The sequence below is a fragment of the Equus asinus genome, chromosome 4 (assembly GCF_041296235.1).
Source record: "Equus asinus isolate D_3611 breed Donkey chromosome 4, EquAss-T2T_v2, whole genome shotgun sequence".
Taxonomy (NCBI): domain Eukaryota; kingdom Metazoa; phylum Chordata; class Mammalia; order Perissodactyla; family Equidae; genus Equus; species Equus asinus.
Genome location: NC_091793.1, coordinates 15,542,122 through 15,569,837, shown reverse-complemented (window position 1 = coordinate 15,569,837; position 27,716 = coordinate 15,542,122). Strand labels below are relative to the sequence as shown.

The 27,716-nt window shown below is 48.6% G+C and overlaps 1 protein-coding gene across 5 annotated transcripts in view; it reads left to right on the top strand.

Annotated features, from left to right (window-relative positions):
- Positions 1 to 27,716, top strand: part of TBC1D22A (TBC1 domain family member 22A) — a 343,202-nt gene that overhangs the window by 101,817 nt on the left and 213,669 nt on the right. For all 5 annotated transcript variants that reach the window (XM_014864482.3, XM_044777626.2, XM_014864481.3 and 2 more), the window contains 3 exons: positions 2,427 to 2,555; positions 7,399 to 7,461; positions 24,763 to 24,877. In XM_014864482.3, coding sequence (XP_014719968.1) covers positions 2,427 to 2,555; positions 7,399 to 7,461; positions 24,763 to 24,877 — 307 coding nt within the window. The remainder of the gene's footprint in view (positions 1 to 2,426; positions 2,556 to 7,398; positions 7,462 to 24,762; positions 24,878 to 27,716) is intronic.

Below are 27,716 nucleotides of genomic sequence, written 5' to 3'. Positions count from 1 at the left end.
CAGCAAAGAAAAGTCCTGGGCCTTCCATTTATGCCTGCATTGGGTCCCCTCTGAGCCTGTCAGTCACTGTGGCCAGTGGGGTGGTATAGCTATTTAGCATAGTGCATCAAGGCCTGCCCTGAAGGAAGGGGATTAGCCACCTTCAGGTGGTACATGGGTTGAGATTAGGGAGCTATGGTTCCTAAAGGATCCTCAGGGCTCGGTTTGAGTAAAGGATGCATAGATGTTTGTCAGCAAACACAGTGATGTCTGCTGCTGATGTGGAAGCACTTTAAAAGGCAGAAAGCACTGGGTGGGGTATATGTGTTGTTTCCTTCACTCACTTGCTCATACAGTCATGTGTCGCTTAATGAGGGGGGCATGTTCTGAGAAATGCATCATTGTATGAATGCCAGTTCATCGTTGTGTGAACACTGTGGAGTGCACTTACACAGGTCTAGATGGCACAGCCTACTGCACACCTGGGCTGAATGGCACTCATCTTATGGGAGCACTGTCTTATATGTGGTCTCTGCTTGACCAAAATGTCATTGTGTGGTGCATGACTGAGCAAGAATTCACTCAGTTAGGGTTTGGATGCCTGCCAGTGAGGCTGGTACATTGAGGGGCTGGCTCTAGGGAGCCCCATGCCAGTTGCTGCTGGAGCTCTGAGTGACCAGCCCTGCCTTGGGAGTCAGGTCAGTCCTCCTAAAGAAGTGACCATTGAAGGGACACTCAAGGGATGAAAAGGAGGTGGCCAGGTAAAGCTTTAAAACGTCTAGGAAAAAAATAAGGAGAAAATCTTCCATATATAGGACACAAGAACCACTAAATATAAAAGAAAAACTTTATAAATTGGACTTCATGAAAATTTTAAACTTCTGTTATTTGAGACATAAAAAGGCAAGCCACAGACTAGGAGAATATAATCGCAATGCATATATTTGACAAAAAGAGTTGTGTCTAGAATGTATACAGACCTCATAAAACTCAGTAATAAGACAAACAGCCTGGTTAAAAACTGGGCAAAAATTCAACCAGACACTTCACCAAAGAAGACAAGCAGTGGCGAATGGCTGTGTGAAAAGGTACCCAGCACTGTTAGTCACTGGGGAGAGGCAATACAACGACTCAATGGCTAACGTTGGGCGTTGACAATACTAAGTGTTAGCGAGGGGTGGAACATCTGGACTTCTCATATGTTGTTAGCTGGAGTGTAAAATGGTATCTCTTTGGAAAAAGATCTGGCAGTTTCTTAGAAAACTAAACATATGCCTACATTATAACCCAGTAACTCTACTCCTAGGTATTTAGCCGTGGGAAATCAAAATGTGTATCCATCAAAATCTTGTACGAGAATATTTGTAACAAGCTTTATTCGTAATAGCTCCAAACTGGGAACAACCCAGATATTCAGCAACAAGTGCATGGCTTAACACACTGGTATATCCATGCACTGGAGTACTACTCAGTAAGAAAAGGAAGTAACTGCTGCTTCATGCACAACTGGGAGGACTTGCCCAGGACACTAGGCTGAGTGAGAGAAGCCTTGCACAAGAGCGTAGGTCCTGACTGATGCCGTGTTGGCGACGTCCCAGGAGAGGTGGCAGTGGTCATGGTGAGGAGGCAAGTGGCTCTCTGGGTTCTCCTGGGGGAGGGCTGAGATGGACTACTGAGGCACCGGGGAAGGTTCTGGGGTGACGGGAATGCTCTGTATCTTCAAGGGGGTAGTGGTTACACAGCTGTGTACCCTTGGCAGGTGTCACAGAACTGTTTACTTAAAAGAAGTACATTTTATTTTATATGTGATACATCAGTAATGTTGACATAAAAAGTAGAAAATATGTAACACCAGTCCCCCTGGCCCTGGAGTCTGGGCTCTTCATGGCCACCGTGTGCTTTCTGGCCCTTTCTGGGTTTGAGTCTACTTTATGTATTGGGAATGTGGCTGCTCAAAGCCCAGGAGTCTTTGGAGAGAACTACATAAGTGACAGTTTATATATGTGTGTGTGGAGGTGTGTGGACACACGTGCACATGCATACGTGGTTGTTAGGAGACCATCCAGGCTTCTGACTTGGTCATGCGTCTGAGGCACGTAGAGAGGGCCGTTTCGTTTGCAGTGCTGCCGTGGAAGAGCGGTGCGTGCACTGCTGTGCAGATCCCGGCCTGCCTCCTGTGTGGTTGCCGTCAAGTGTGATCAGTTTGGTGGAGGCTGCGAGCCCCGAGCCGGAGCCCTCTGTCCAGGGCCTTAGGTGTGGGCTCGCTGTAGGGGTCAGCTTGCTGACTTTCTTCATGTCTCTTTCTTCTTTCACAGTCCATTTATCCTCCCCTTCATGTCAGATTTCAGACCACCAAGTTTATTTAAGACGTGAGCCTTTTTGTTTTAGACTCCTAATAGAGACTCTGAATTCATACATATGTTTGTTTTTGTTTCTTTTCTCACCAGGGTTACCTCCCTGCCAATGTGGACCGAAGACCAGCCACTCTCCAAAGAAAACAGAAGGAATATTTTGCGTTTATTGAGCACTATTACGATTCTAGGAATGATGAAGCTCACCAAGACACATATAGACAGGTGGGAGTCCTTTTCCTTTTTCCTGTGTTCCTCGGAGTACTTTAACTTGGTGTGACCTGGAGGAGGAAATGTTTTATCTAGATTGGGTCACAGATCTTTATTTTCTAATAATAAATAAATTTGAAAGCAAATAGTGGTGAATTTCCTCTAGTAGTAGTACCTTGCTTGTCTCCAGTTCCTTCTACAACAGTGAAGAGGATGTCACACGATAGATATCCGAGATCCCTTGCAGGACCCTGAGACCTGCTGGGGGTGGCGGTGGGAGCTGCCGTCCGACCTGGAGGGCCAGCAGCAGGTGTTTCACTGGATTGGATCAGACGAATGAGTCCGCTGGGCTCCACGGGCGTTGTGCTCCTGGGTGCAGTTAGGGACGTGAATTAGATAGAAGAGAGCTGTACTAACCAGTGCAATTCTGGGGGGCCACAGTTCAGCCCAAAACAAAAAGTAGCCAGTTTATCATTTTGCTATTAACTTAATACAAAGTGGGTATAATTATGGTTTCTTGAACAGTCAGTTGATAGACGGTGTGAATAATGGGAAAAATACTTAAAATTGATTTACAGTTCACATTGCATTCAGAATTTGCTGTTAGAATAGCTCTTTGAGGGCTTTATAATTCTCACCATCTTTGTAATATGTGAAAATTCAAAATGGTTTGTGCCGCAGTTAAACCAGAAGGTAGTTCTTAATTGGTAGCACTGCCTCATATTTCTGAAAGAACTTCGGATTTTCCGGAGAGTTGTCAGCACTGAATACTTCCTTTCAGAAACCCTACCTCTAGTTGGAGGGGCTTTGCTGAATTTTTCTACCTCAGATGTGGGTTGTCCGCATCTCTTTGTCAATTTGGTATCAATCTGTTAAGAAAGTCCAAAGACAGGCTTTACCTCTGACGGATAAGCAAAGGTTCTTTAAGTTGAATGGATGTTTGCAGAGCGTCTTCCTTACAGACAGGATTCCGTGGGGGCTCCGGAGGAAGACGGGCTTGCTTACTAGCCAGGAGTAGTGAGGCTGGGGCCGGAGCCCGCCTCCTCCGCCCTCCGGGCGGGGCCCTCTCTGCCTCGGCCCAGCCTTCTGCCCTGGAGCTCCTGTGTCTCATAGCTGGGCGGCTCCCAGGCCACATGCTGCTGCCAGCCATTCACTCTGGGAAACTGATTTGAGAGACATTACATTTGGATTTGGTTAGGGAAGTATTAACTTACCTGGTTTATTTTCCACTTCCCTAGTTTTGGGGAATGGATAAGTTTGGTATTGCTTTGAACATGTTTTCGATGTAATTTTATTCAAGGAAAAGACTTCCAAAGGACGACACTAGCATCTATCTGCAAGATTCACCTGTTATGAATTTCTTAAGGGAAAGTTAATTAAAAATGGGTTGCATACATCTTTATTCAGTTACTATGATAGGTAATAAAAAGCTCTTATATTATTGTGAATTCCCAAAATGTTTCTACATTAATTTAACTAAGAAAAATGTAACCCATGGCAGTTTCCTGGGGGCCTGCTTGCTTGCTGTCTTGCCGCTGCTATTTCAAGTGCACTGTGAGGTCAAGGCAGAGCCCGGCCGGGTGTAGGGCTTGGGCACCCTGGTCTCTTCCTGCTGCCTACTCGTGGTGTTTAACCCATGGGCTGACCTTGACCCACCATCTACACCACTAGGAGGCAGCAGGGGGCGGGGCTGAGGCCTGCTTCCCCACCCTCTTCTGTCCTCTCTTCATTTGCTTAAGCATTTACTCTCTTGCTGAAGATGTCATGTCCAAAGCACATGGACTGGGTCAGAGTTACAGATACATCTGGTGTGTCCTCCCCTCTCAAGGAGTCCTGCAGACCATCATGACCTACCCTGCTCGCCCAATCCGTACATGGGGAGAGGGTAGGGGGTCTGGAGGGGCACATGGAGCCCCTCATGTCCAGCCTTGCGCAGTGCCGTGTCTCAGGTTGGACCTCCTCCTCCTGAAGCCATGAATGATGGCCAGGTGTGGATGTAAAGCACGCTGCCCTGTCTGCTCAGCAAACACGTGACAGGAGCTCTTCTGTAGCACGGACTGTGCTGGCCCTTGGTTGCCGAGGACAGGTGTGTGCCCATGTGAGTGTGACTGCATGGGAATAGGGCTCTGGTGAAGGGGACGAGAGCTGGTGGGTTCTCATCCCAGCCTGCACCGGCCTCCTGCACATGGCCAGCTAGAGTCCTCCCTCAGTTTGGAATGCTCCTCTCCTCCTCCTCCTCTTCCTCTGCTTCCGCTCCTTGTCCTCCTCCTCTCCTGCTTCTCCGTCCTTCCCTTCCTCCCCCTCCTCCCCCTGCTTTTTCTTCCCCTTCTGCTCCTCTCTTTCTCTTGCTCCTCTCCTACGTCCTCCTCTTCTCCTTCCTCCTCCTCCTCCGCCCTTCCTTCTCCCCTTCTACTTCCTCCTCCTCCCCTTCCTCTTCCTCTTCCTCCCCTTCCACTTCCTCCTCCTCCCCTTCCTCTTCCTCTTCCTCCCCTTCCACTTCCTCCTCCTCCCCTTCCACTTCCTCCCCTTCTACTTCCTCCTCCTCCCCTTCCACTTCCTCCTCCTCCTCCTCATCAGCACTGTTGCCCGCAGGTCTCCTTCGGCACACATCAGGGATGCGTGCACGTCTCAGCTTACTCAGTTCCTTCCCATGCTGCTCAGAGGGTTTGAGGATGATTATTTCTTATATTCCTTTGGTTTGTTGTTACGTGCTGTCAAAACAGCTCCAACTCGGGGCTGGCCCCGTGGCCGAGTGGTTAAGTTCGCGCACTCCGCTGCAGGCGGCCCAGTGTTTCGTTGGTTCGAATCCTGGGCGCGGACATGGCACTGCTCATCAGACCACTCTGAGGCGGCGTCCCACATGCCACAACTAGAAGGACCCACAACGAAGAATACACAACTATGTACCGGGGGGCTTTGGGGAGAAAAAGGAAAAAATAAAATCTTTAAAAAAAAAAAAAACAGCTCCAACTCCTGGCAACCCAATGAATGAGTGATGCCCACAATGTCCTGTGCTCAGCAGCCCTGCTCAGCTCCTATAGCCTTGCCTGTGGCTTCCGTTTTGGAGTCAGTCCATCTCATGTTTGGTCTTTCTCTTCTCCTGCTGCTTTCTATTTTTCCCAGCATTATTGTCTTTTCTAAAGAGTCCTGCTTTCTCATGATGTGTCCAAGGTGGGACCGCCTCGGTTTTATCGTTTTTGCCTCAGCGATAGTTTAGGCTTAATTTATTCCAGGACCCACTTGCTTATTTTTCTGGCAGTCGGGGGTATCTGCGGAGCTCTCCTCCAACACCATTTTCCTCCTCACTTTCTTGCGTCGCTGCCTTGTAGTCTGTGTTCCCTGAACATTCAGGTTTGCTGCCTCCTGGCCCCGGTTCCAGTTCTCTCCCTGAGCAGTTGCCTCCCTTCCCTTGGTGCCCCTGATGGGCTGCTGATTTCCAGGTTCTCGCTTGAGGGAAGAATTTAAGGCGGGGGCCTGTTAGCAGAAAAAGTAGCTCCTGAGTCTCAGAGCTGTGCAGTTACTGGGGCTCTCAGCCTGTTGATCCACCAGCTCATTTGCTCTCCAGCAGTGCCCCAGGAGGGATGTAGCAGGCATCTAAGATGAGGATGCTGAGTGCATGTCCTCAATGAGGTACCCAAGGCCATAGTGCTGGTGAGGTAGAGTGAGGAGTCTGTCTCAGGTCTCACAGATATGAGTCCTCACAGTCACGTGCAAGGATGCGGAATGAACCTGAGTTCGGGACTCCCTTTTGGCATTAAAATGTCTTCCCTCAGCCTGTTTGAGCCATTTTCCTGGGAGAGTAGGGGTAGTGACAGCAGTAGGCTATTGGGAGCCAGCCCAGGATGCCCCCCCAGCCCTGAACATACTTATTTCGTTGCTTCTTGAACCCACAGTTGTGCTCATCTATAGTGTGGGAAACTATTTTTTTTTTTTTAAAGATTTTATTTTTTCCTTTTTCTCCCCAAAGCCCCCCGGTACATAGTTGTGTATTCTTCGTTGTGGATTCTTCTAGTTGTGGCATGTGGGACGCTGCCTCAGCGTGGTCTGATGAGCAGTGCCATGTCCGCGCCCAGGATTCGAACTAACGAAACACTGGGCCGCCTGCTGCAGAGTGCGCGAACTTAACCACTCGGCCACGGGGCCAGCCCCCTGGGAAACTATTTTTTTTTATGAGGAAGATTGTTGCTGAGCTAACATCTGTGCCAGTCTTCCTCTGTTTTGTATGTGGGTCGCTGCCACAGCATGGCTTGATGAGTGGTGTGTAGGTCCACGCCCGGGATCCAAACCCATGAACCCCAGGCCACAGAAGCAGAGTGTGTGAACTCAGCCACTGCACCACTGGGCCAGCCCCATGGGGAACTTTATTTTGACTCATGTCAGGCAGAGATTTTTAAATGCTTCCTTGGAGAAGTGCCCTGGATTCCCTAAAGACTTCGTGAAGTGGAGAAAAAGTGGCCTGGGTTCCAAGAAGAAGCTGTCACAGCTGGAAACTTGTCACTGTTGCTGCACTTGAATTGCTCCCCTTGTCAGAGGCTGGAAATCAATGTTTACTAATTGCTATGGATTATGTTACTAAATAGCTGAGGGCCTGTGTTGTTCCTATCATGTGACTGCTGCCTTTTGGCTGCAAAGTGTCAAGCCAGCCTGTCATGCGAGGACTGGGGGAGCCCCGTTCAGGTGGTATCTGCTCCCTCATCCAGAGGAGAGTGCAGGCGTGGAGAGTTGCTGTCTTCAGAGAGGGAGCACTGGAGAGCCAGAGGAAATTTGTTGCCATTCTTAAGTTTTGCCTTTTGAATCATAATGCTTGTAACGATGTTTGTCATCTTCTGAAATATGTCTCTTTCTCTTGCATCTCCAGATCCACATAGACATCCCTCGAATGAGCCCGGAAGCATTAATACTTCAACCCAAAGTGACAGAGGTAGGAGCTGGACCTGGAGACTCCTGTGGAGGGTGTTTCCGTTTGATGGGGTGACGGGTGCCCACTGTTCTAGTAAGAGGTTGGGGCAGCTGGGGCGCTTTCCCCACAGCAGGCTTGGGGGTGACCTTGTGGGCATAATCACCGACAGGAATTGCTAATTGTTCTTCAGACGTTTTTACTGCGTGATATTGATGCATATAAAAGAATATAGATAACGTGTGTGTGTGTGTGTGTGTATAGTATACACTCGTGAATCACCACCCAATTTAGGACCGAGAACCCCACCGAATCTGACCCCTAGTGTTGAAGCTGCTCGGTGTTTTCACCCCGCTTTCTCGAAGCCCCTCCCAGGCGGTGACCACTGTCCTGGCTTTGTCTCTGTGATTCTCCATGGATTGGATATGCGTCATGTGATACCGAGAAAATCAGCATTTGGAGCTGTATCGTCCCTGTGTAGTCTAGTCTCTGCAGCTTGTTCTTTTCCTCTACATTATTTTCTAAGATTCAGCTAATCTGTGTGTCTAGTTGTCTAACAGTCTGTTGTTTAAATATTCTACACCTTTCTGTAGCCTTTTTCCTGTTTGTGGACATTTGGGTTGTTTCTCATGTTTTGCTAGTAGGAGTGGTGTTGCCTGGAACCTTCCTGTACATTTATGCAAGTGCCCACAGGCAAGAAATTCTCCAGGGTGTTTACGAAGAAGTAAAATTGTTGTCTTGTTGATTGTGAGCCTGTTAAACTTTCGAGATAATGTCAATGTGCCTTCCAGATGGGTTCTATGATTCAGCTCTCCCCTGCAGAGGATTAGGGTCCCTGGTGCCCCCATCCTGGCCAGTTCTTGATACTGCCAGATTTCTCACTTTCTGTCCCTCTGGTGGGTGTTTTTACTGTGGCCTTCGTTTTCCTTTCTCTGATTACTGAGGGCGCTAAGCATCTCTCCGTAGATTTGTGGACTCCTCTGTTCCCCCTTCTGGGAAATGCTGTTCGTGTCCTTTGCTGGTTTTTCTTTTAGGGTGTTGATCTAATTTTTTGTTGTCTATTCATCTGTAGATGTTAGGGATTCTAATGCTTTGTCAGTTTGCATGTTGCAAATATCATCTCCCACCCTGGGCTTGTTTCTCACTTTCTTCTTGGTGGCTGCTAATGATCAGACATTCTTAGCGTAGTCGAATTGATCAGTCTCTTCATTTATGGTCATCACTGGTGTGCTTTACTTAGAAGTCTTTTCCTATTCGTACATCGTTAGGGCGTTCTCCCGTATTCTCATCCAGAAGTCTTAATGTTGTGCCTTTCCCACCTGCGTGTTGGATTCCTCTGTGTTGTTAGCTGTGTGTGATGTGAGGCCATAACTTTCTCACACAGTGACCGGCAAGTCCCTGCATCCTTAGTTGTCTTGTCTCCCCTGTTTGCAGTGTCACTTTTGGTTTGTCGTTGTCACATTTGCATGGATCCATTTTTGTGTTCTCTGTTTTGTCCGAGTATTCACGTTGTCTTCCCTCATGCCACATCCTGCCGAATGACTCAGCCTTATTAGGGAGTCTCGCAGTTGGCTGGGGGGCCCACTGCCTCCTCCTCTTCAGAACTGATCGTGCATCCTCAGGCCTCCACTCTCTCAAATGAGTCGCAGAAGCAGATGGCCAAGTTTTCTCGTGTGTTTTTAGAGTCTGCTTGATTTATGACTGGAATTGCATGGCATCTATAGATAATTTGGGAGAATTGACATCTTTATGAAATTTAGTATTCATTTTCATGAACATACTAATTTAGCACTTTTTAGGCCATTTTAATGCCTTTCAATGAAGTTTTAAAATTTGTTCCATAAAAGGTCTTGTATGTGTTTTATTAGATTTATTCTCAGTTATATTTTTTGTTGCTATTGTAAATGGTATCTCTTTAAAATTGAATTTTTTATTGTTTGGAATGTTTGTTTTTCATCTTGACTGCTTCAGTAAATGCACTTTTAAACTTCGATGTCTTTGTGCAGTAAGTTTGTTGAAAAAAAATCCCACGTTATCAAAGCAAAAGTGCTTACAGCTGAGAGAACACAGAAGCCGAAGATCAGCCTTCCACAGGAGAAGCGTTTTGAGATCCTTCTCTGTCCTTCTCGACACTGTGCTTATTGTGTCTGGAAGACGAGGGATAACATAGTATAACCTCTTTTTTGCCTATTTTCCTTTTGGTGGAAACTAGAGTCTGCTGCCAGACCTTTGGTTTGTTCTCATCTCCATAGTTTCCTGCCGCTTGACACAGTCCTTGCAGGGCTGAGCTCACAGTGCCAGCCTCTTGGTTTCAGAGAGAGGATCCGGTCACTGCAGCTCGTGTCGGTTGGCCTGTGTGTCTGTGTTGTCTGGGACCTTGAACCCCTTGGTTTGAAGCGCCTCTGCCCTGGTGGTGGTCTCTCTCCTAAATAATTTCTCCCTTAGCTCTCGTGGGCTCCTCCTGCAGCTGCAGACTCTGTCCAGGTCCCGGCTCAGCAGGACAGGACACCCTGAGGGGCAACTGGGCTTTTGGGGAGGAGCTGGGGCTCCGCAGGCTGGCTGAGGGGGAGAGTAGGGCACAGCTGTGTGTGGGGGAAATGAAATGAGTGGGGGCCTTTAGGAAGAGTATGGAAATGTTGGTCTTGTGTTAGCCAGTAGGCGAGAGCAAGTTATATTTCTGGCATTGTGGAGGTTATGCTTAGATATATCTGCAGTGACAGCAAATCCACAACAATAGTGGCTTCACAACAAGGAGATTCATTACCATTTCAGGAATGAGTTCACATCCATGAATTGGTTCCTCCTCTGTGCTTGGCTTTCACCTCATGGTCCAAGTTGGCTGCTTTAGCTCCCTGCATCACATCTGCATTCCACCACCAGGAATAATAAGACATGGTGGAGAAGGGCCTGCCTCTGCCTTTAAAGATATTTCATAGAGGTTGCTCGTGGCACTTCTTATATTCGACTGGCTAGAACTCAGTCACGTGGTTGTACTTGGCTGTACAGAACCAGGAAAATGTCACTCTGATTTCAGTTGGTCATTTGCCCCACTCAAGTGTGGGGCTTCTTATTACTTAGGAAGATTGGTTCTGGCCTAAGTATTTCCCCCAGTCTGAGCACACATTCATTCATTCAGTCGACAGGCGATGTCTGGTTCTGCTCTGGTCTTCTCTCCCCCTCATCCCCTCACTCCTGACAGCTTCACTGAGGTCTCATTGACATGCAGTAAAATCCCCTGTTGTAAGTGCACAGTTAGGTTAGTTCTGACACCTGTATGCAGGAGTGTGACGACCGCCTGAACCACGGTGTAGACCAGGTCCACCCCAGGAAGTTCCCCCCTGTCCCTTTGCCATCACTCTCCCCTCTCCTCCTGCCCTGGCAAATACCTGTCTGCTCTGAGCCCTAGAGTTTTGCTTTTTCAGACTTTCCCGTGAGTGGAATCATACAGACTGCAGACTTTGGTGAGTGGCTTCTCCTCCTTGGGTGGGGCGTTGGCGTTCCTCCACGTTGTCGCGCGTCATGGCTGAGGAGGACTCTGTCGTCTGGGTGGACCTCGGTGTGTTTGCCCATTCACCCCTCTGTGGGCAGTTGGGTTCTTTCCCATTCTTGGCCATTACAGAATAAATTTGTTGTACCTCTTCTGTACATATCTAGTGAGGGCAGCTGTTTTGCCCGCTCTGGGAAGTACCCAGGAGCGGAGTTGCTGGGTCATACGGTAAGTGTATATTTAGCTTTCTAGGAACCTGCCGAGCTGTTTTCTGCAGTGGCTGTACTGGTTTACACTCCCACGGGCAATGTGTGAGAGTTTGAGTTGCTTTACATCCTTGTCAGCACTTGGTATTGTCACTCTTTTTAGTGTTAGCCATTTTTAGCGGGGGTGCGATGGTATCTTTATGGGGTTATAATTTGCGTTTCCCTATCGACTAATGATGTTGAGCATCTGTTCATATGCTGATTTGCTATGCACAGATCTTTTTTGGTGATGTGTCTGTTCCATTTTTTGTTCATTATTTAATTCCTTTTCAAACCTTTAGCCTGCCTGTTCCCTGGCCTCCCTCAGAACTTCTGAGTCAGACTTCTTGGGTGAAGCCTGGAATCCCTGTTTTTAAGGAAGCTCGGCTAGACGTAAGGGCCACACAACCTGGGCCTGTTTAACTGCTGATGGGGAGGGTCCTAAGGTGAGTGGGGGGGTGGACCAAGGAGGGGCCGGATCGTCATGCCCCAGCGTTGTGCTTGCAGAAAGCTGTCTGGAATGACTGTCTGGATTCCTCTTCCTCTTACCTGTGGCCTCTCAGTGTCTGGTTTCTTCTGGGCCTTCAGCTCCCACCTGGAATGTTGCCCTGTCAGAGACACTGTCCCCAGTGACTCTGGCTAATGTCAGTAGCCCCCCTCCTCCACTGTCATTCATACTCTGTGTTTCGTTGCACTTATTATCTGATTGTATTTGTCTTCTGTTTACCTAGATGTCACCTCCCCTAGAGCAGGGCCACGGGCCCCTCGCTGTGGCTAGATCATCACCTGGAACCTCATGGGACTTAGGAGATTTTGTTGAAATTAGTAATTAGTCTTTCTATTCAGTGTTGTTATTTGAAGTAAAATTCAGAACTTTGTGGCCACTTGCTCTTTTTATCCGCTGTCTAGTGTTGAACAGACTCGATCTGTTGCGTTGGAAATGTGAATTCCGACCTGTGGTGCTCTGGCCGCTGTGGTTGGTGCCGTGAGTTTATGGGAAGAACTGTTCTCAAGTATGGCCATTGGTGAGTTCTTCTTCGGCTGAGGCACTTTTCCTGCAGTTATTATATTATCTGCCCTCTGGTGATCTGCTTCTTAGAGCAGTTTCACAAATTAGGGAAATAAGCTGCTTTTTCCAATTAGCCATGGAGAAGTGATGTCTCATTAAGTTTAAACAGACACAGAGGATAAGGAAGCTGGCAGGCTTTTTAAACTCTGTTATTTATGTGCACTTTTTAGAATTGGTGTGATGAGTTTCCAGGCCCTAAAGGATGGACACTTTCTAGGAGGCAGACATCAGTGGAGCATAAGTTTCTTCCAAAGAGGGCTTTTGTGTGGAAGAGCGTGGGCTTGCCGACCCCTGGGCCCCGTGGGGACGGAAGAGGAACCTTCTGTAGGAGCAGACGTTGGCTCTGTCTGCCTGGGACCTGAGGCCAAACCCAAGTGGGTTGCTGGCATTTGCACATGCTGTTCCTTCTGCCCGGGAGCCCCTCTCCAGCCCGCTGTTTGGCAGATGCCCTTGGCCTTACCGACACCACCAGTTCCTGCCACACTGGCCCTGACAGCGCCTCTGTGTTCCCCACTCCTGCTCTGGGCGCATCCTCAGAGTTGCTCCTTCACGCGTCTCTCTCCCATCACATGGTCAGCTTGGCCAGGGCGGCAGCCTTCACTCTGCTGTTTTCCATCCCTGGAGCTGTGAGCTGGTACCTAACCGACGTCTGTTGGGTGGAATTGATGAGTCTGTGAGCTGTGTTGCTGGGGGCCTGGCTGTGGCCGAGGGCTCTGGATCTCCCTTCTCAGACTCTGAGGGCGGGGCCCGGGTCTCTTGACTCCCCAGTGTCTCCCTGGTACCTGCAGTGGTGCCCGGCACATAGCTGCTGCAGTGTGAGGGCTATGGGGATCCTCAGAGCCTGGAAGCATTGCTGCTGTTAGTGCCCCGGGTGTCTGCATCTTGCTGCTCCTTGTCTCCTCGTTTCATCTCATAGTTGATGCTTTCTTTCTTTCTTTTTTTTTTTGGAGACAGGGATGCATTTCTGAGAGCCCAAGAAATACTTATTTGTTATACAACCAATTCAAGCTCTTCTGGTACATATTTTGGGGAGCTGATCCATAGATCTTTCCTTTTCTCATTCTTTGTTTTTATGGTGAAATATATCAGAGAAGAAGAGTTTCTATAACATGGGTCCCATTTAAAGAAAAAAAATTAAAAATGAACTTCTAAAATGTATTGTCAAGCTGAAGAAATAGAGCAAGCCTAGCATCTTGGAGTTCCTTCTTTGTCCCTCCCCAAGCATTTCCTTCAACAAGTATCTATGCTCTTGAATTTTGGTTAATGATTCTCTTGCTTTTTTGTATGCTTGTATTACATGTTTATATGTGTGTGTGTGATTGCTTATTTTTAATCTCTATTTTTAATGGAATTATTAAAGTATTTACTATTATACATAATATAATACTACATATATTCCTTTGTGATTGCTCTTTATATTACAGCATTAAGGTTTCAACATCCGTCCATTGATGCCTGTAGCTGTAGGTCATTTTTCACTGCTGTGTAGTATTCCACTGTAGGTTCCAGGATTTATGGATCCAGTCTAATGTTGATAAGCATTTGCATTATTTTCCTTCCTGTGCTTTTTCTCAGGATGTGGCTGTGAGCATTCTTGTCTGAGTCCCAGTGTATGTGTGTGAGAGTTCCTCTTGGGTGTATACCCAGGAGTGGCACCATAGGGCGCACACACAATGGGTAATGCCAGGTGGTGGTCCCTGAGGAGAGTGCCTAGTGCTGTCCCCTCACCAGCTCTTGGAAGTGTTGGGCCGGAAGTGTCCCTGTCCTGGCTGGTGGGTAGGAAGTAGCGTCTCATTGTGCTTATAATTTTCATTTCCTTAATTGCTGATGAAGTTGTGTTTTTTCATAGGGTTCTTGGCCATTTGTTTTTCTCTCTTGTGAAATGCTTTTGCTCCTGTTCCTGTTGTGGTGCTTGTCTTTGTTCTACTGATTTGTAGGAGTTGTTAATATAAACTGGATACTGATTCTGTTTTTGGATATATATGGATGCATGTATGTTCTTCCAGTTAGCAGATTCTTTTTTCACTCTATTGCTGAACAGAAATTCTTATACACCCAGTTCCACAATCTTTTCCTTGACCATGAGGCCTTTTTGTGTCCTAAGACTTCCTTTCCAACCTCGTGATTTCAAGGAAGGCTCGTATTTCTTTGAAGAGTTTAAAGTTTTGCCTTTCACATTCAGGACCATCACCCGTTTGGATCGACCGTGCGTGGAGTTGATATGGCAGTCCAGTTTCCTTATAAATTAGCCCCCGGACAAGCAGTTGTGCCGTCGCCACTGGTCATCTCTGTGGCCTGTCAGGATTCCCTGTGTCTGTGGGCTCCTTCTGGGCTCTCACCTGTTCCCTGGTCTGTCTGTCCGTCTGTTCCTGTGCCAGCTTCATCGTGTCTTGGTTCCATGGTCCTGCTGTCTGCTAGGGTGGGCCACCCGTGCCTGGTCCTTGTTTCTTGTCCACTCCTGACCTTTGTTTTTGTGTGTAAATTTAAAACCAACTTGTTGTGTTTTGTGGAAATCTCATAAATTCTGTTGAATCTCTTGATCAGTTGTAGAGAACATTTTGTTTTTGCATTTATTTAGTTCTTCTGATCTTTTATTTTTAAACAATGTTTTCTCCTTAAATGCATTACACAACCTATTAAATTTATTCATAGATACATCTTTTGTAAGCAGTGTCTTTTAAATTTTTAATTGCATTGCCTAATTTTTTATTGACAGTCTATAGAAATGCAGTTGACTTTTGTAAGTTGACCTTGTATCTGGCAAATTTACTAATCTCTTTCATTAATTCTAATATTTTGTGTATAGATGCATTTGAGTTTTTGAAGAAGTTAATCATACCATTTGTGAATAATGACAGTGATTTTTTTCTTTTTATTCTATATGTCCATTTTTTCTTTTTTCTTGGTTTTCTTTTGCTGGTGAAGATCCTGCAGCAGTGTTGAGTGTTAGCGTGAAATTAGGCGCCCTGGTGTCACTCCTGACTTTAAAGGGAGGTCGTTTACCTGGTGTCCTTGACTTAGGATGTTTCCTTAGGTTTTATGGATCCTTTATCATATTAAGGAAGGTGGCTTGCTCGTAGTTTTAAAATAGTACATGGTTGTTAAGACTTATCAAATCCCCCCCCCCCCCCCCCCCCGTCATCTGAGGTAATAATATGTTTTGCTCCTTTATTCTATTAATGTGATGAATTTTATTAGTAGACTTGTTGAGGCAACTTTACATTCCTGAGATAAATCCAGATTGGTCAGGATGGAGTTTTTTAATGCCTTTCAGGATTTGGTTTAACATCTACTGCGCCCTACTGCCAGAGACGGAGGGCTCGTTGCCCTTGAATTTGAAGAAGGCCTAGATTCCGGTGTTGCACTTGGGTCTGGAGCCCGGGCAGCCTCGAGGAGTGTTTGGTCTGGTGCTGACTCTGTAATGTGTTCTTTGAAAGTGGTGTTTCTTTCCTTTACTTCTGTTTTGAGTGTAATGAAATGTCTGTGCTTTGCTAACCTATCAAGACACCTGATGTGAGCACAAAATGTGGGACATAAATCAACATATTTGGATGTGGTGAAAGATGAGTAATTCATACCCCAAACATGACATCAGTGCCTGCTTTATGAGAGCGCCGCATTATTAATTGTGCTGTAAACATGTAGTTGGTAGTTGTCTGGGTATTCCCAGTGTATGTTTTATGTGACATATAGTTGCCTTTTAATCCACATTTTAGATTTGTTATAGGGACTTACTTTGGTTTCATTTATCAGGTATTATAATTCGTATGGGGGCATGTTCCTTGAATCATGTTGCAGACACTTGGGTTGTAAATATCTTCTTCTTTCGGAGCCCACATTGCTCCTGGATTTCGAGGGTTATAAATCCCACAGGTCCCCTCGGCAGAACTGTCTATTTTGTTGCTCCTCTCACAGAAATCATCTCCATGGTGCTTCACATGCTGTGAAGTTGGGTTGCCGATGCATATGGTAGAATTATGATGTTTGCACATTTCTGAAATCAGATTTTTTAATAAGTAGTCATGTGCACAGCAACATTTCAATTTCTATGTATTTCACTTTTTAGAATGCAGATTGTCTCCACCACCTGAGTGCATGAGCTGCTGGTGCACAGCGCCGCCTTGGAGGCGTGTGTGTTGGGAGGTGATGGGTTTACAAGGGACGGACCAGGAGCTGCCAGTCGGAGACCCTTGAGCCTTGCCAGGAGCTGTCGCGGAAGAAGCCTTTGAGTTTTTTAGGGAAAACCTTTCCTGGCGCTCAGGTTTCTGAAGTTTGTCAAGCAAACTGGCAATGCCTATGGCTTTTTAACTTTTTCAGCCCTGGTGGTAACAAGTAGTAGCAACTTTTTCTTTTTTTTTTTTGAGGAAAATTAGCCCTAAGCCAACATCTGCTGCCAGTCCTCCTCTTTTTGCTGAGGAAGACTGGCCCTGAGCTAGTCTGTGCCCATCTTTCTCTGCTTTATACATGGGATGCCTGCCACAGCATGGCTTGACAAGCGGTGTATAGGTCTTCACCCGGAATCTGAACTGGTGAACCCTGGGCTGCCGAAGTGGAACATGCGCACTTAACCGCTGCACCACTGGGCCGGCCCCTGTAGCAACTATTTTTATTCTTGTCATTGAGTATAAATTAATCTGCAGAAAAGATATTTTGGGGAGAGTTTAAAGTCAGCACTACTTTTAATGAATTCCCACTCTTTAACGAAGATGAGAATGTCAGGAATGCCAATAGAACTTTAATAGCTGGTAACATCCAGTGAGTGTTCATCGTCAGAGCCGTTTCAGATCGTTCTCTGTTTTCATTGACCACATCCACATACATAGGGCATTCTTCCTGTATTGTCCTTTGGCAGACACATCACTGCTTAAACCCCCAGCACGGTCATTTCAGTGTGAGCTGACGTGCTGTGACAGATCCTTTCTGTTTCCTAAACTGCCCTGCTTCTGCGAGGAGCCTTGTGCAAATGAGTCTGTTGTTTGTACCTTTCCTACGACAGCTGTTGTTAAAGTACCTGGATTTTTAACATGTGAAGTTGTGGGGCCTCTGACCCCCACTAAAGAAATGCCAGTGGCCACCCATTGAGCACGTGGCTGACACAAGACCCAGAGTGGTCTCCATGCCCAGTAGTGTGATGTTGAAGTGCGGGGCGTGGACAAACGTGCTGAAACCAGGGGAGACCTTATCAAGTCGCCAAGAAAATCAGTTTGGGTGGTGCCAATTTTGTTAGCTGCGTGCGTAGGATCGAAGAATACAGTCCAGAGGTGCGGCGATTTGTGGGGACCCTGGAATTTGGAGGGTAACAAATCGCTGATGCCCCCTTGTTTCACAGTTTGGGGAGGCCTTCTATTCCCTGACCGGGTCCCGAAGAAACCTTGTAGAGAGAATGTCCTGAATCCCACGTGGGGCTGCGCCCCTGGTGCCCGGGGCTCCGCCTGCGGCTGTTCCTTCCTGGGTCAGGGCAGGGTCTCTGGACCCTGTGGCCACCCTCCTGGCCCCGTAGGCAGGCGACACAGGCCTCGGCCTGGCGTGCCTGGGGCTGACTGCAGGGGAGGTGCTAGGGATCGTCTCTTGCGGGGACTGCAGCAGTGAGCCTCCAGCCCGTGGGCACAGCTGTGTTGGGTGTGGAGTGGGGGACAGGGTGCCTGCCTGGCGCTGGCCTCAGAGCTCCACTCCTGCTCAGGCCATGCCTTCTGGGGGCCAACCCTCCTGGATTCCTGGCTCGGGCCCTCTGGCTTTGACCCTGGCTTGCGGTGACCCGTTGGCTCTATCTGCTTTGTCTTGGGGACTTCTGACTGACTCCTCGGAGCCTGGATGAGAGAGCTCTGGGGAGTTGAGCTGTGTCACAGGGCCTGGGTACGGGGCCCTCATGGGGAACTGGAACGACCACTTCTTCTGGCACCATCCTTAGTAGGGTGAGACGGCGCAGGAGCCGCCTTTGCTTGGGGTGTGTCATCCTTGGTGGTAACCTCAGTGGGGAGTGAGGCAACGAATGTCCTTTGAAAGATTCCTCTCTGATTCCTTTTCAGTGAGTCTGGCGAAGGTGGCAGTGGGGCGCGGGGTGAGGGGGCGGACCTGAGGTGGTGGGAGCCCGGGAGAGCAGGTGCTTGCTCCCAGCTTGCCTCCGGGCGCATCGCTGGGCGTAAATGCAAGGGATCCAGGTGCTTAATTCAGACCCCTTAAAGTGTCACATTGCTATACCTTGAAAATGCCTCCTTGGAAAAGAGATATGATACCAGTCATTTATGATGTTTTTTTATCAGTCTGAGAGCGAAAGCTTAGAAATGACTAATGCATTCTTTGAAAAATAGCTGCATAGTAATTTGATGCAGGCTTAGAAGCCCTACAGCACGTGTCCCTCTGTGCTGGGCACGGGGTCCCTGTTCCTTATGACGAGCTCTCAGTGATGTCTCATCTGTGGAGAGCTCATTACGATGACAGCCGAACGGCAAAATAATTTCAGGGTAACCCTCAGAGACACCATCCTAGTGTCCTCAGAGTCATGAGCGCTTGGCTGGTTGTGTGGCGGCGATGTGATGCCAGGATGGGAAAACGGTTCAGCCCAGGTCTTCAGAGATCTTGTCACGAATGAGCTGAGGGTCTTGAAGACAGGAGCTCTCAGGGGGAGGCAGTGGGCCTGGGCCCACAGTACGGTTTCAGATGATTTGGGGAGGACGTTTTAAATGGTGCTAAGCGACTTTGACAGGAATCACTACTAGTTTTTGTGATTTCAAAACAAAAGCAAAGCAAACTCACGTGAAGTGATTTAAGACAAAAGATCCAGAATAAATCACAGTCAGTCAAGGAAAAAACGGAGAACCCTGCACCCTATCAGCTCCGCTGTCCTTTCTGCTTGAAGGTGTCGTCGTCCAATCAGCGCACAGCGCGGGCTGTGAGTGTTGCCTGTCTGCTCGCAGCCTTTCCTGAGTGACTCAGGTCTGCACCCGGTGTGCGCCAGCCGCCCTGGCTCCTGGGGCCACGGAGCCCAGCATCCCGTTTCCAGCCCCTGCAGCCAGCCCCCAGAAGAAGGCTTGGAGAGTGGGGATGGGAGCTGAAGAGGGGCTGCACTCGGCCTGGGAGCAGGCAGAGCCTGGAGGCTGAGCCGACTGGACAGCTCGAGGCGGGCAAAGGAAGGGCAGACACTGGAATGTGTGGTCTTGGTGTGTAGGTCCTGTGGCTGGAGCTGAGGTTGCCTCCGGGTTATGGCCAGGGCCAGGGGTGAACCTGGGGCCCTCGGGCTGGGGCGCTGGCTTCTTGCTCCCTCGCCGGGTCCTGCCAGGCCTTCCTCTGCCCGGTGCTTCCCCTGCCCACTGCCTCCGTGCCCCGATGCCCTCCCAGCAGCTCCCCCTCAGCCTGCAGGCAGCTAGGACTCGGGGTTCTCCTCTAGGCTTCTGGATTCATGATCTGGTATCACCAGGCATTCTCTTTACGTGGAAATCTTTTCTACATTATACAATTATTGGTAAGTTTTTCCTCAGGGGAGTCTAGACAAGGCTGATCTGCCTGTCACCTTTTAAAAGACAGGCTTTTGCCTGCCGCCTTAGATCGATGGCTGCTCCATGTTCTGTGGGTGGCGGGTGGTCCCGCAGCTGGGCTGAATACGAGGCCTAGGACTGGGGACTGGCTCCCTGCAGGCAGGTGTGGGGCCTGGGACCTGCAGGTGGCTTAGTCGGAGGGGGGAGTCATCTCTGGCTTCCTGGTGTGCCCCCAGCGTGCAGGACAATTTGTTGACACGAGGAAGGGAGGCTGAAGGAAATTTAAACATGTTGTTTACCTTTTCTTCCCCTTCTCCTGTCCAAGGAAACATAAATCATGGGAGTTTTTCTTATTTCCTAAGTGGATAGATAGTGCTGTAGGGAAAGTCTACTCAGGAAGAGGAGTGGCTCTGGCATAGCTTCTTGGGCTCCTTAATGACGTGGGGACCACGAGTGCTTGCCCAGACACAAGTCCGGGAAGGGCATGTCCGCATCAGCGTGGTTGGGGGTTATGTAATTGGCATTGAAGCTGACCTGCACGCAGAATTCAGAGGGGCTGGGTGCTGAGATCTGGGGTGGGGACAGGTGGGCCTGGAGACAGCTAGCAGGCAGCATGTCCCCGGGGAGGACACAGACCCGTCTCCTCTGTAAGACGCACTCGGTGCTGGGGGGCAGACATGAGTGCTCTGCCTTGTGCTCATCTGGCGGATTCTCTCCTTGCCCAGTCCTTGACTGGTGGCTTGGAAATAGGAAAGTCTTTTCAGTGATAAACAAAAAATTCTCCACGTATGGAACCACGTCACCGTGCGAACACTGCTTGCTCTGACTCTCAGCCGTGCGTAGTTCCCTGGGCCCGCATCATCCCACTGCCTCCTGACTGTGTCCGGGTTTGTGCTCTGCTCTCTCTAGAAGGCTCCCCTCCTCCCTCCGTCTGAAGAACTCCTCTTCAGCCTTCACAGCCCTGTTTGCCAGTCGCCTCCTGTTTGAAGTCTCCCCCCGACAATGGAGCTGATTCCCCTCTCCCCTCAGCCCATTTCCCTCTCAGACAGGTGGGGGCCCTGAGGTCCTGAGTGGTTGGCGTTTGAGGAGCCAGATCTGGGGCATCACTTGATGGAGAGACAGAATGGGAAAATCTGATCCGAAATCCGAGAGGCACCATGGGTGTCGTCTGTCAGAGAGAGCACCCGAACGGGCAGGGCGAGGGCTCGCCAGGGGCGCAGAGCTTGGAGAACAGAGGAGAGTGAGGGCTCAGAAGGAAGGGCGGGGAGGGCTGGATCGTTTACGCCCCCGTCCAGCCAGCAGAGAGTCCCAGGGTCTCCTCTGGGCCCGTGACGTGCCGGGACCGGGGGTGCAGCAGTGCATGGGACGAAGGAAGAGCCTCCTCGGGTGCTTACGCCCAAGTGGGTTAGAGCCGCAGGCTTGGAGGAGGGGCTGCTCTAGATGGGGCGGTGAGGGAGGTCGTCTCTCAGGAGATGGCGTTTGGACAAGATCTTATGCAGAACATCGTGGAGCCAGGGGGCATTTGGGAGGAGGATATTCCAGGCGGAAGGAGCAAGTGTCCCCCCTGAGGTGGGGACAGAAGTGGCAAGTTTGGTGAGGAGGACCCAGTGGAGGTGATGAGGTGAGCGGAAGGGGGAGGCAGGTCACGAGTTTGCATTTTACCCTCAGTGTCTCGGGAAGCCCCAGGGGGACAGACGGTGCTGTGCGACCTGATGGGTTTTCCATGTCGGCAGCTCCCTCTGCTGCTCTGTGGGATGTGGAATAGCAGGGAGACCAGCTAGGGGACTGTCACAGAGATGATGGCCGCCAGGCTGATGTCAGTGGAGCTGGGGCAAGGAGTTGGAGCTGGCTCTTCTGGAGGCTGAAGGCACGCAGGTGTCACAGCTCTCTCCATGGTGCTCCCGGACTGACCTCAAGGTGCAGTGGCATGACAGCGCTCATCTCTGTAGTGGCAGCGCCAGGATTTGCATCTGGTGTCGCAAACCTCCCCGGGATCTGCTCTTGTCGCTGTTCAGCCTGCCTGCCTTGTTAAAAAACCATGTTTGTTTTAGGTTCAAGCTACCTGTCCCTTTATTTCCGTGTTACTGGGATTAAAGTTTTAAGAGTATAATTTTCAGTTTATCAAGAGAGATCAAGTAGAGCTAAATCTAAATAATTTGAACTGACTGATAGCTTTCCTTAATAGGAAATCAGAATCTAAATTTTTCCCCGAAGTAAGAGAAGCACACTCTTTTCGAGTGTGTTGATGTCTCGGTAGCACACCATGCTTCCGGGGCAGGGACAGGCGGGGAGAAGCCTGTGCAGGCCTGCAGGAAGGGGTCAGAGGTCGTTGCTAGATTGTGTGCTCCTTGGTGGCCGGCTGCTCTGGAGGAGCCTGAGCTCTGTGCTCACTGCTGGGGAGGCTGGCCGCCTTCTCCCGCGTGGGCTCCGCCTGGCTCAGAGACGTGCTTGCCCTGGAGGCTTCTTCAGTTTCTGCAGGTGGTGTTCTTTTTTTTTTTTTTTAAATGTATCGGCCTGCTGTTTATTGCACCATTTGGAGATTTTTTTTTTTTTTTTTTTAAGATTTTATTTTTTCCTTTTTCTCCCCAAAGCCCCCCGGTACATAGTTGTGTATTCTTCGTTGTGGGTTCTTCTAGTTGTGGCATGTGGGACGCTGCCTCAGCGTGGTTTGATGAGCAGTGCCATGTCCGCGCCCAGGATTCGAACCAACGAAACACTGGGCCGCCTGCAGCGGAGTGCGCGAACTTAACCACTCGGCCACGGGGCCAGCCCCTGCAGGTGGTGTTCTTGATGGCTGGCTCTGGCCTCCCCACAGAGGAGCCGGGCCAGTGAGCCTGGGGCTCTGGTGCTGAGTCTGGAGCCAGGTCCCCCTGCAGCTTTCTCAGGCTTTTTGTTGCCCCTTGGCCTGGGAGTCACAACCAAGAGTACGTTCCAGCTGCCTGCACGGGTGGCGAGCTGGGTGCGCTGAGAGGCCCTGTCCATCCTTCCTCCCCAGGCAGAGCTGGCTAAACCATCTGGACCACAGTGGGCTCCTTCATTGCTCCAGCCGCCGAGGGAAAACTGCATTCATGCTTGTGAGGGGGTTTGGGGGCGGGTGTGTGTGTGTGTGATAAGCTCTCTGAAAGTGTGGGGCTAGGTTAAAAGGCGGGAGTGCTCCACTGCTTAAATCCCCACTCCCCAGGAGGGGGAGACCGTGAGAAGAGGAGAGAGCCCTGCGCTCTGAGCGCCAGAACGTCCTTCAGTTCACACGCACACAGCTCTGCGCATGAACACCACACACACGCACGCATGCAACACACACCTTTGTGCACACACACCACACACACGCATCACACACACCTGTGCATGCACACACATCACACAAACCATGCACACATGCACATGCACACACACACCACACACATACACATACACCTGTGTGCACACACACCACACACCTGTGCACATACACACATTATACATACACAAACACACGTGCACACCACACAGCCAGACAGACACACACACCCCCCAAGTTCCTGCAGCAAGACTGGCTCCCTGCTGGACCTCGGGCGGATGCAAATCAATCAGATGCAGATTTTGCTCACTAGGAGCTCATAGTCTCTTCTGTTTCTTTCTTACTATAAAATTACAATTTCTTGGTCTTGTCTCCTTTTTGATTTATGTATGAAAACAACTCTTTTGCTAGAATGTGAGTGCTGGATTTGGGGACCCTGAATCAGGGGCCAGACTGGGAGGGGACCAGGGTGCTGCACTGTGGCCTCTGGGCTCCATTTGTGGGAGGTGTGCGGCAAGTGAAGGCTTCAAGCTGTGTGTGCGCATGCGTGTGTGTGCTTCTGTGGTCAGGGCGATGGCATTGTGTTGCACCTTGGTAAAATGCCTATCGTGAATAAAGACAGAGGAGAGTGGGTGGGTGTGAGTGATGGTAAGAGGAAGAGTCAATTGGATGTGAGTGTAGTAAGGAAAGAGAAGAGGCTAAGCTAACGCCCAGGTTTATGGCCTGGGTAATTGAATGGCTGGTGAGAATGTATGTGATGGGAAGATGCTTGAGTATGTCCTCTTGGATGGTGATTAAAAAACCCCCAAGCTCGTAGACAGAGAGAACAGATTGGGTGTGGTTGCCAGAGGCTGGGGTGGGTGTGCGGAAATGGGTAAAGGGGGTCAAAATAAAATAAATACATCCTGGGGATGTAACGTAGAGCATGGTGACTATAGTTAATAATACCATGTTGCATATTTGAAAGTTGCTAAGAGAGTAGATCTTAAAAGTCCTCCTGACAAGGAAAAAAATTTGTAACTATGGTGGCTGATATTAACTAGACTTATTGTGGTGACCATTTTGCAATATATACGAATATTGAATCATGTTGTACACTGAAACTAATGCAATGTTATATGTCAGTTATACCTCAACTAAAAAAAGTGTTTATTTACCTTATGAGGGAAATTCAGAGCATCCACACGCCCACCTGCCCTCCTTCCCTCCCATTCATCTTTCCGTTCATCCGTCCATCCAACCATGCACCCCTTCATCCATGCGTCTTCCCACCCACCTACCCTCCTACCCTTCCTCCCTTCTGTTTATCCTTTGCTTCATCCATCCACCCATCTGTCCATCCATGTACCCGTTCATCCATGCATCCACCCACACCTCTCCTCGTCTCTCTACCCGCCCATCCATCATCCATCCCTCCATCACTGAGGAAGTGTTCACTGCTGGGCCAGGTGCTGTACTGCCCAACTAAGGCCTGGGCGGCGGTTGTTACCTGAGGAACCTGGATGAACAGGGAGCATCTTTTGTGAGAGCTATCCTATGTGTAGGACTGAGCCCAGGGGTTGGTGAAATACTGCATATTGCTTGTGAGTCAATGAAAAATTACGATAATTGGAATTTTACAAAAAAAATTAAACAGCAATTGATGTTTGTTTATATTTTAGTATTAGAGACAGAGAAAAATATTGATAGTACAATTTTAAGTAAAAGAATGCATATATTTTAAAGCTTCTGATGTGCTCACTTTTTGCTTCACCACCCGTTCTGTTTTCTTTCAGATTTTTGAAAGGATATTGTTCATATGGGCGATACGTCACCCTGCCAGTGGATATGTGCAGGGGATAAATGACCTCGTCACTCCTTTCTTTGTGGTCTTCATTTGCGAATACATAGGTAAGATCATATCATGATATTTTTTCTCACCAGCATTAAACATGGACTTTAGTGGCCTTACTTAATGTTACTGTGCATAATTATACCAATATTGAAAATTGCCATTAAGTTTAATGTTATTAATGACAACTAATAATAGAGAATAATAGTTTTCTCATTGTTGCCAGCTTTAAAAAATCTTTAAATCCACGTGCTCAACCACTGAAGACATTGAGATACAGTTATTATTATTAATATCTTCTTTTTAATAATATAAGGAGAAATGTAATATATTTGGGGAGTGTAGTTTTGTTTTAATGGCCATCAGAGTGCTGGCTTTCATGGTTGGAATTTAAATGGATAAGGTTAAGGTGATAGAATATTAGTTGAATGTTTTGCTTACAGGCTAAAAACTGAATCTTCTTTAATTGCATTTCTGCACCATTTTGTCACCTTTCTGCTTCTGATATACTAGTAGCATTTCATTTTATGGGAATATTAGTTACATGCAGAATAATTGGTTTAATGGAGGTTTAGGGTGGGTTATGCCATTTCTTGTTGAGTACTGTGTATTTTTTCTTCCGTTTATCTTACAGCAGCCAGTTGTCATAGAACTTCACCTGTTTTGAACATATTTTAAGTTTTAAAAAAATTCTGATAATGTAAGTCAGAAGGATCTACTTTTTAATTCATCTGTGGTTAAAAAAATACATAGCAAAGGGCTGGCTTTAGTCTTTCGTTGCGGTATTTTTGTTTAGAACCGATGTTGATTTGTCTTCATGTGGGCCTTCCCGACTTAGTGTGTTGGTTTATGTCAGTTCTTAGTCATTTCAGTCTCCCGTCTGCTTCACAGCCCATCGTTGTTGTAATCTGGAGAGATTAGGTTTACTCGAGGACAGATTATCCTCCGAGGATGAGAACACAACCATTTAGTGCATTTTATCGTGAGCCCTCTCGCACTTTGTTTCCATTTATGATTTCAGAGGAGGTTTTTTCATTGCTAAGCAACTAACGAGAACTGCCGCCACTCACTCCCTAATCATCTCTTAAGGAGGGGAGAGGCCCACTCCTGAGAGCTCTTGCGTTTCTGCTTCTTACTCCCTCATTTGACAGATAGTGAAAATGTTCTTAATGATCCTAGAACAGTAGGACCTCTGTCAGTAGACCTGAGTTGTTAATTGAAAGAAGAACTTCAACCGAGATGTGATTAGAGAATTGATATTCCATGTTAAATAGACCATTTAATTAATGTGGTAAATAAGTTTGTCTTAACTACTTTACCACCAACTTATGTTGTAAGACCCAAGTGATCCTTAATGCATTTGCAAGATAGGATGAAGGGGCATGACCGTGCTGTTAATTGTCCAGAAGAGAGAAAAACTGGAGAAAATAGAATCTGTTCTGTAAGTGGTGGCTTCAGTTAAGCTCAGAGACTTTCCTTGCCTTCCTGCTGTGCCCACACACACATGTGCACGTGCACACATTTGCACACATGCACACACATGCAAACACGTGCATCGAGTGGATGTACACTGTGGTTTTGGAACATTTGTGTGAAATGTACCGTTTCTTCACTTGACTGTGTTAATAAGCGGACATCTGTTATCTTTTGCTCCTGGCTTTCAGGTGTGATTGGTGGATGTGAGGTCTTTTGGATCTTGTCTCCCAGGCTTGGGAGTGTTGGTTATTATGGTCCAAGTCCACCCTCAGTGACAGGTACAGCCTCATGTCTGTTTAGGTGGCCTGGTGTACTACTTGGCTGCCTTCTGGAGCAGCAGTGTGGACGTCCATGCAGACCTCACGGGGCGCCTGCTGTGGGGTTTCTGGCAGAGCACAGGGTGTGGAGACCATGTCAGTTCATTTCAGCCAGTGTTGACTGGGCACCTCCTGGCCCTCTCCAGGGTGGTGGGGATGCAGGTGGGCGAGGCGAGTATGGTTCCTGCCCTCTGGGAGCTGGTGGCGGTAGCAGAGAAGACAGCTTTTAATCAAGTAATTGAAGCAACTGGACATTCGTATTATCAAGAGGAAGTATGAAATGGGCCGGCCCGGTGGCGCAGCGGTTAAGTGTGCACATTCTGCTTCAGCGGCCTGGGGTTTGCTGGTTTGGATCCCGGCTGCGGACGTGGCACTGCTTGTCAAGCCATGCTGTGGTAGGCGTCCCACATATAAAGTAGAGGAAGATGGGCACAGATGTTAGCTCAGGGCCAGTCTTCCTCAGCAAAAAGAAGAGGATTGGCAGTAGATGTTAGCTCAGGGCTAATCTTCCTCAAAAACAAAAAAAAAGGAGAAGAGGAAGTATGTGAAGTGCTATGGGAACAAACTTGGGGAGGGGTCAGGAGCCTCCTGGACCCCAGGACGTTCCATGGCACCTGGTTGGGTGAGAGGAGCATCATGTGCGGAGAGTGGCAGGAGTGCAGGCCTGGGCTGCACGCGCAGTCACAGGGCTGGAAGAAGTGCAGCGTGGTGACGTGGACAGTGAGGAGCAATGATAAGCCATGCGCTGGGGGATGCAGGGGCAGCCCTGGGCGGGGGGGTGAGGCTCCGTAAGAACCTTGGGCCAAGTCCTCAGGGGTGTGAGAGCCACCGAATTAGGGAAAAACCTGATCTCTCCAGATTAGCAACTCAGGGTTGCGGCTGAGGGATAACACGCTTGCGTTCTTGTCTGTCAGCGTGGCCCTGGCTGCAGAGATTGGAGGCATGGAGAAGCTCGTAGATGATGGGCACACGTGCAGTAATCCGCTGGCCAGAGGGCTTTCTGATTTGCTGGGTTTTCAAGCAGGTAAACCTCAGATGCTTTGCTAACTGAAGATTTTGAAAGTGTCTTTCTTTCCTTGGGACGGTAGAACTTGGGCGTGGGGTT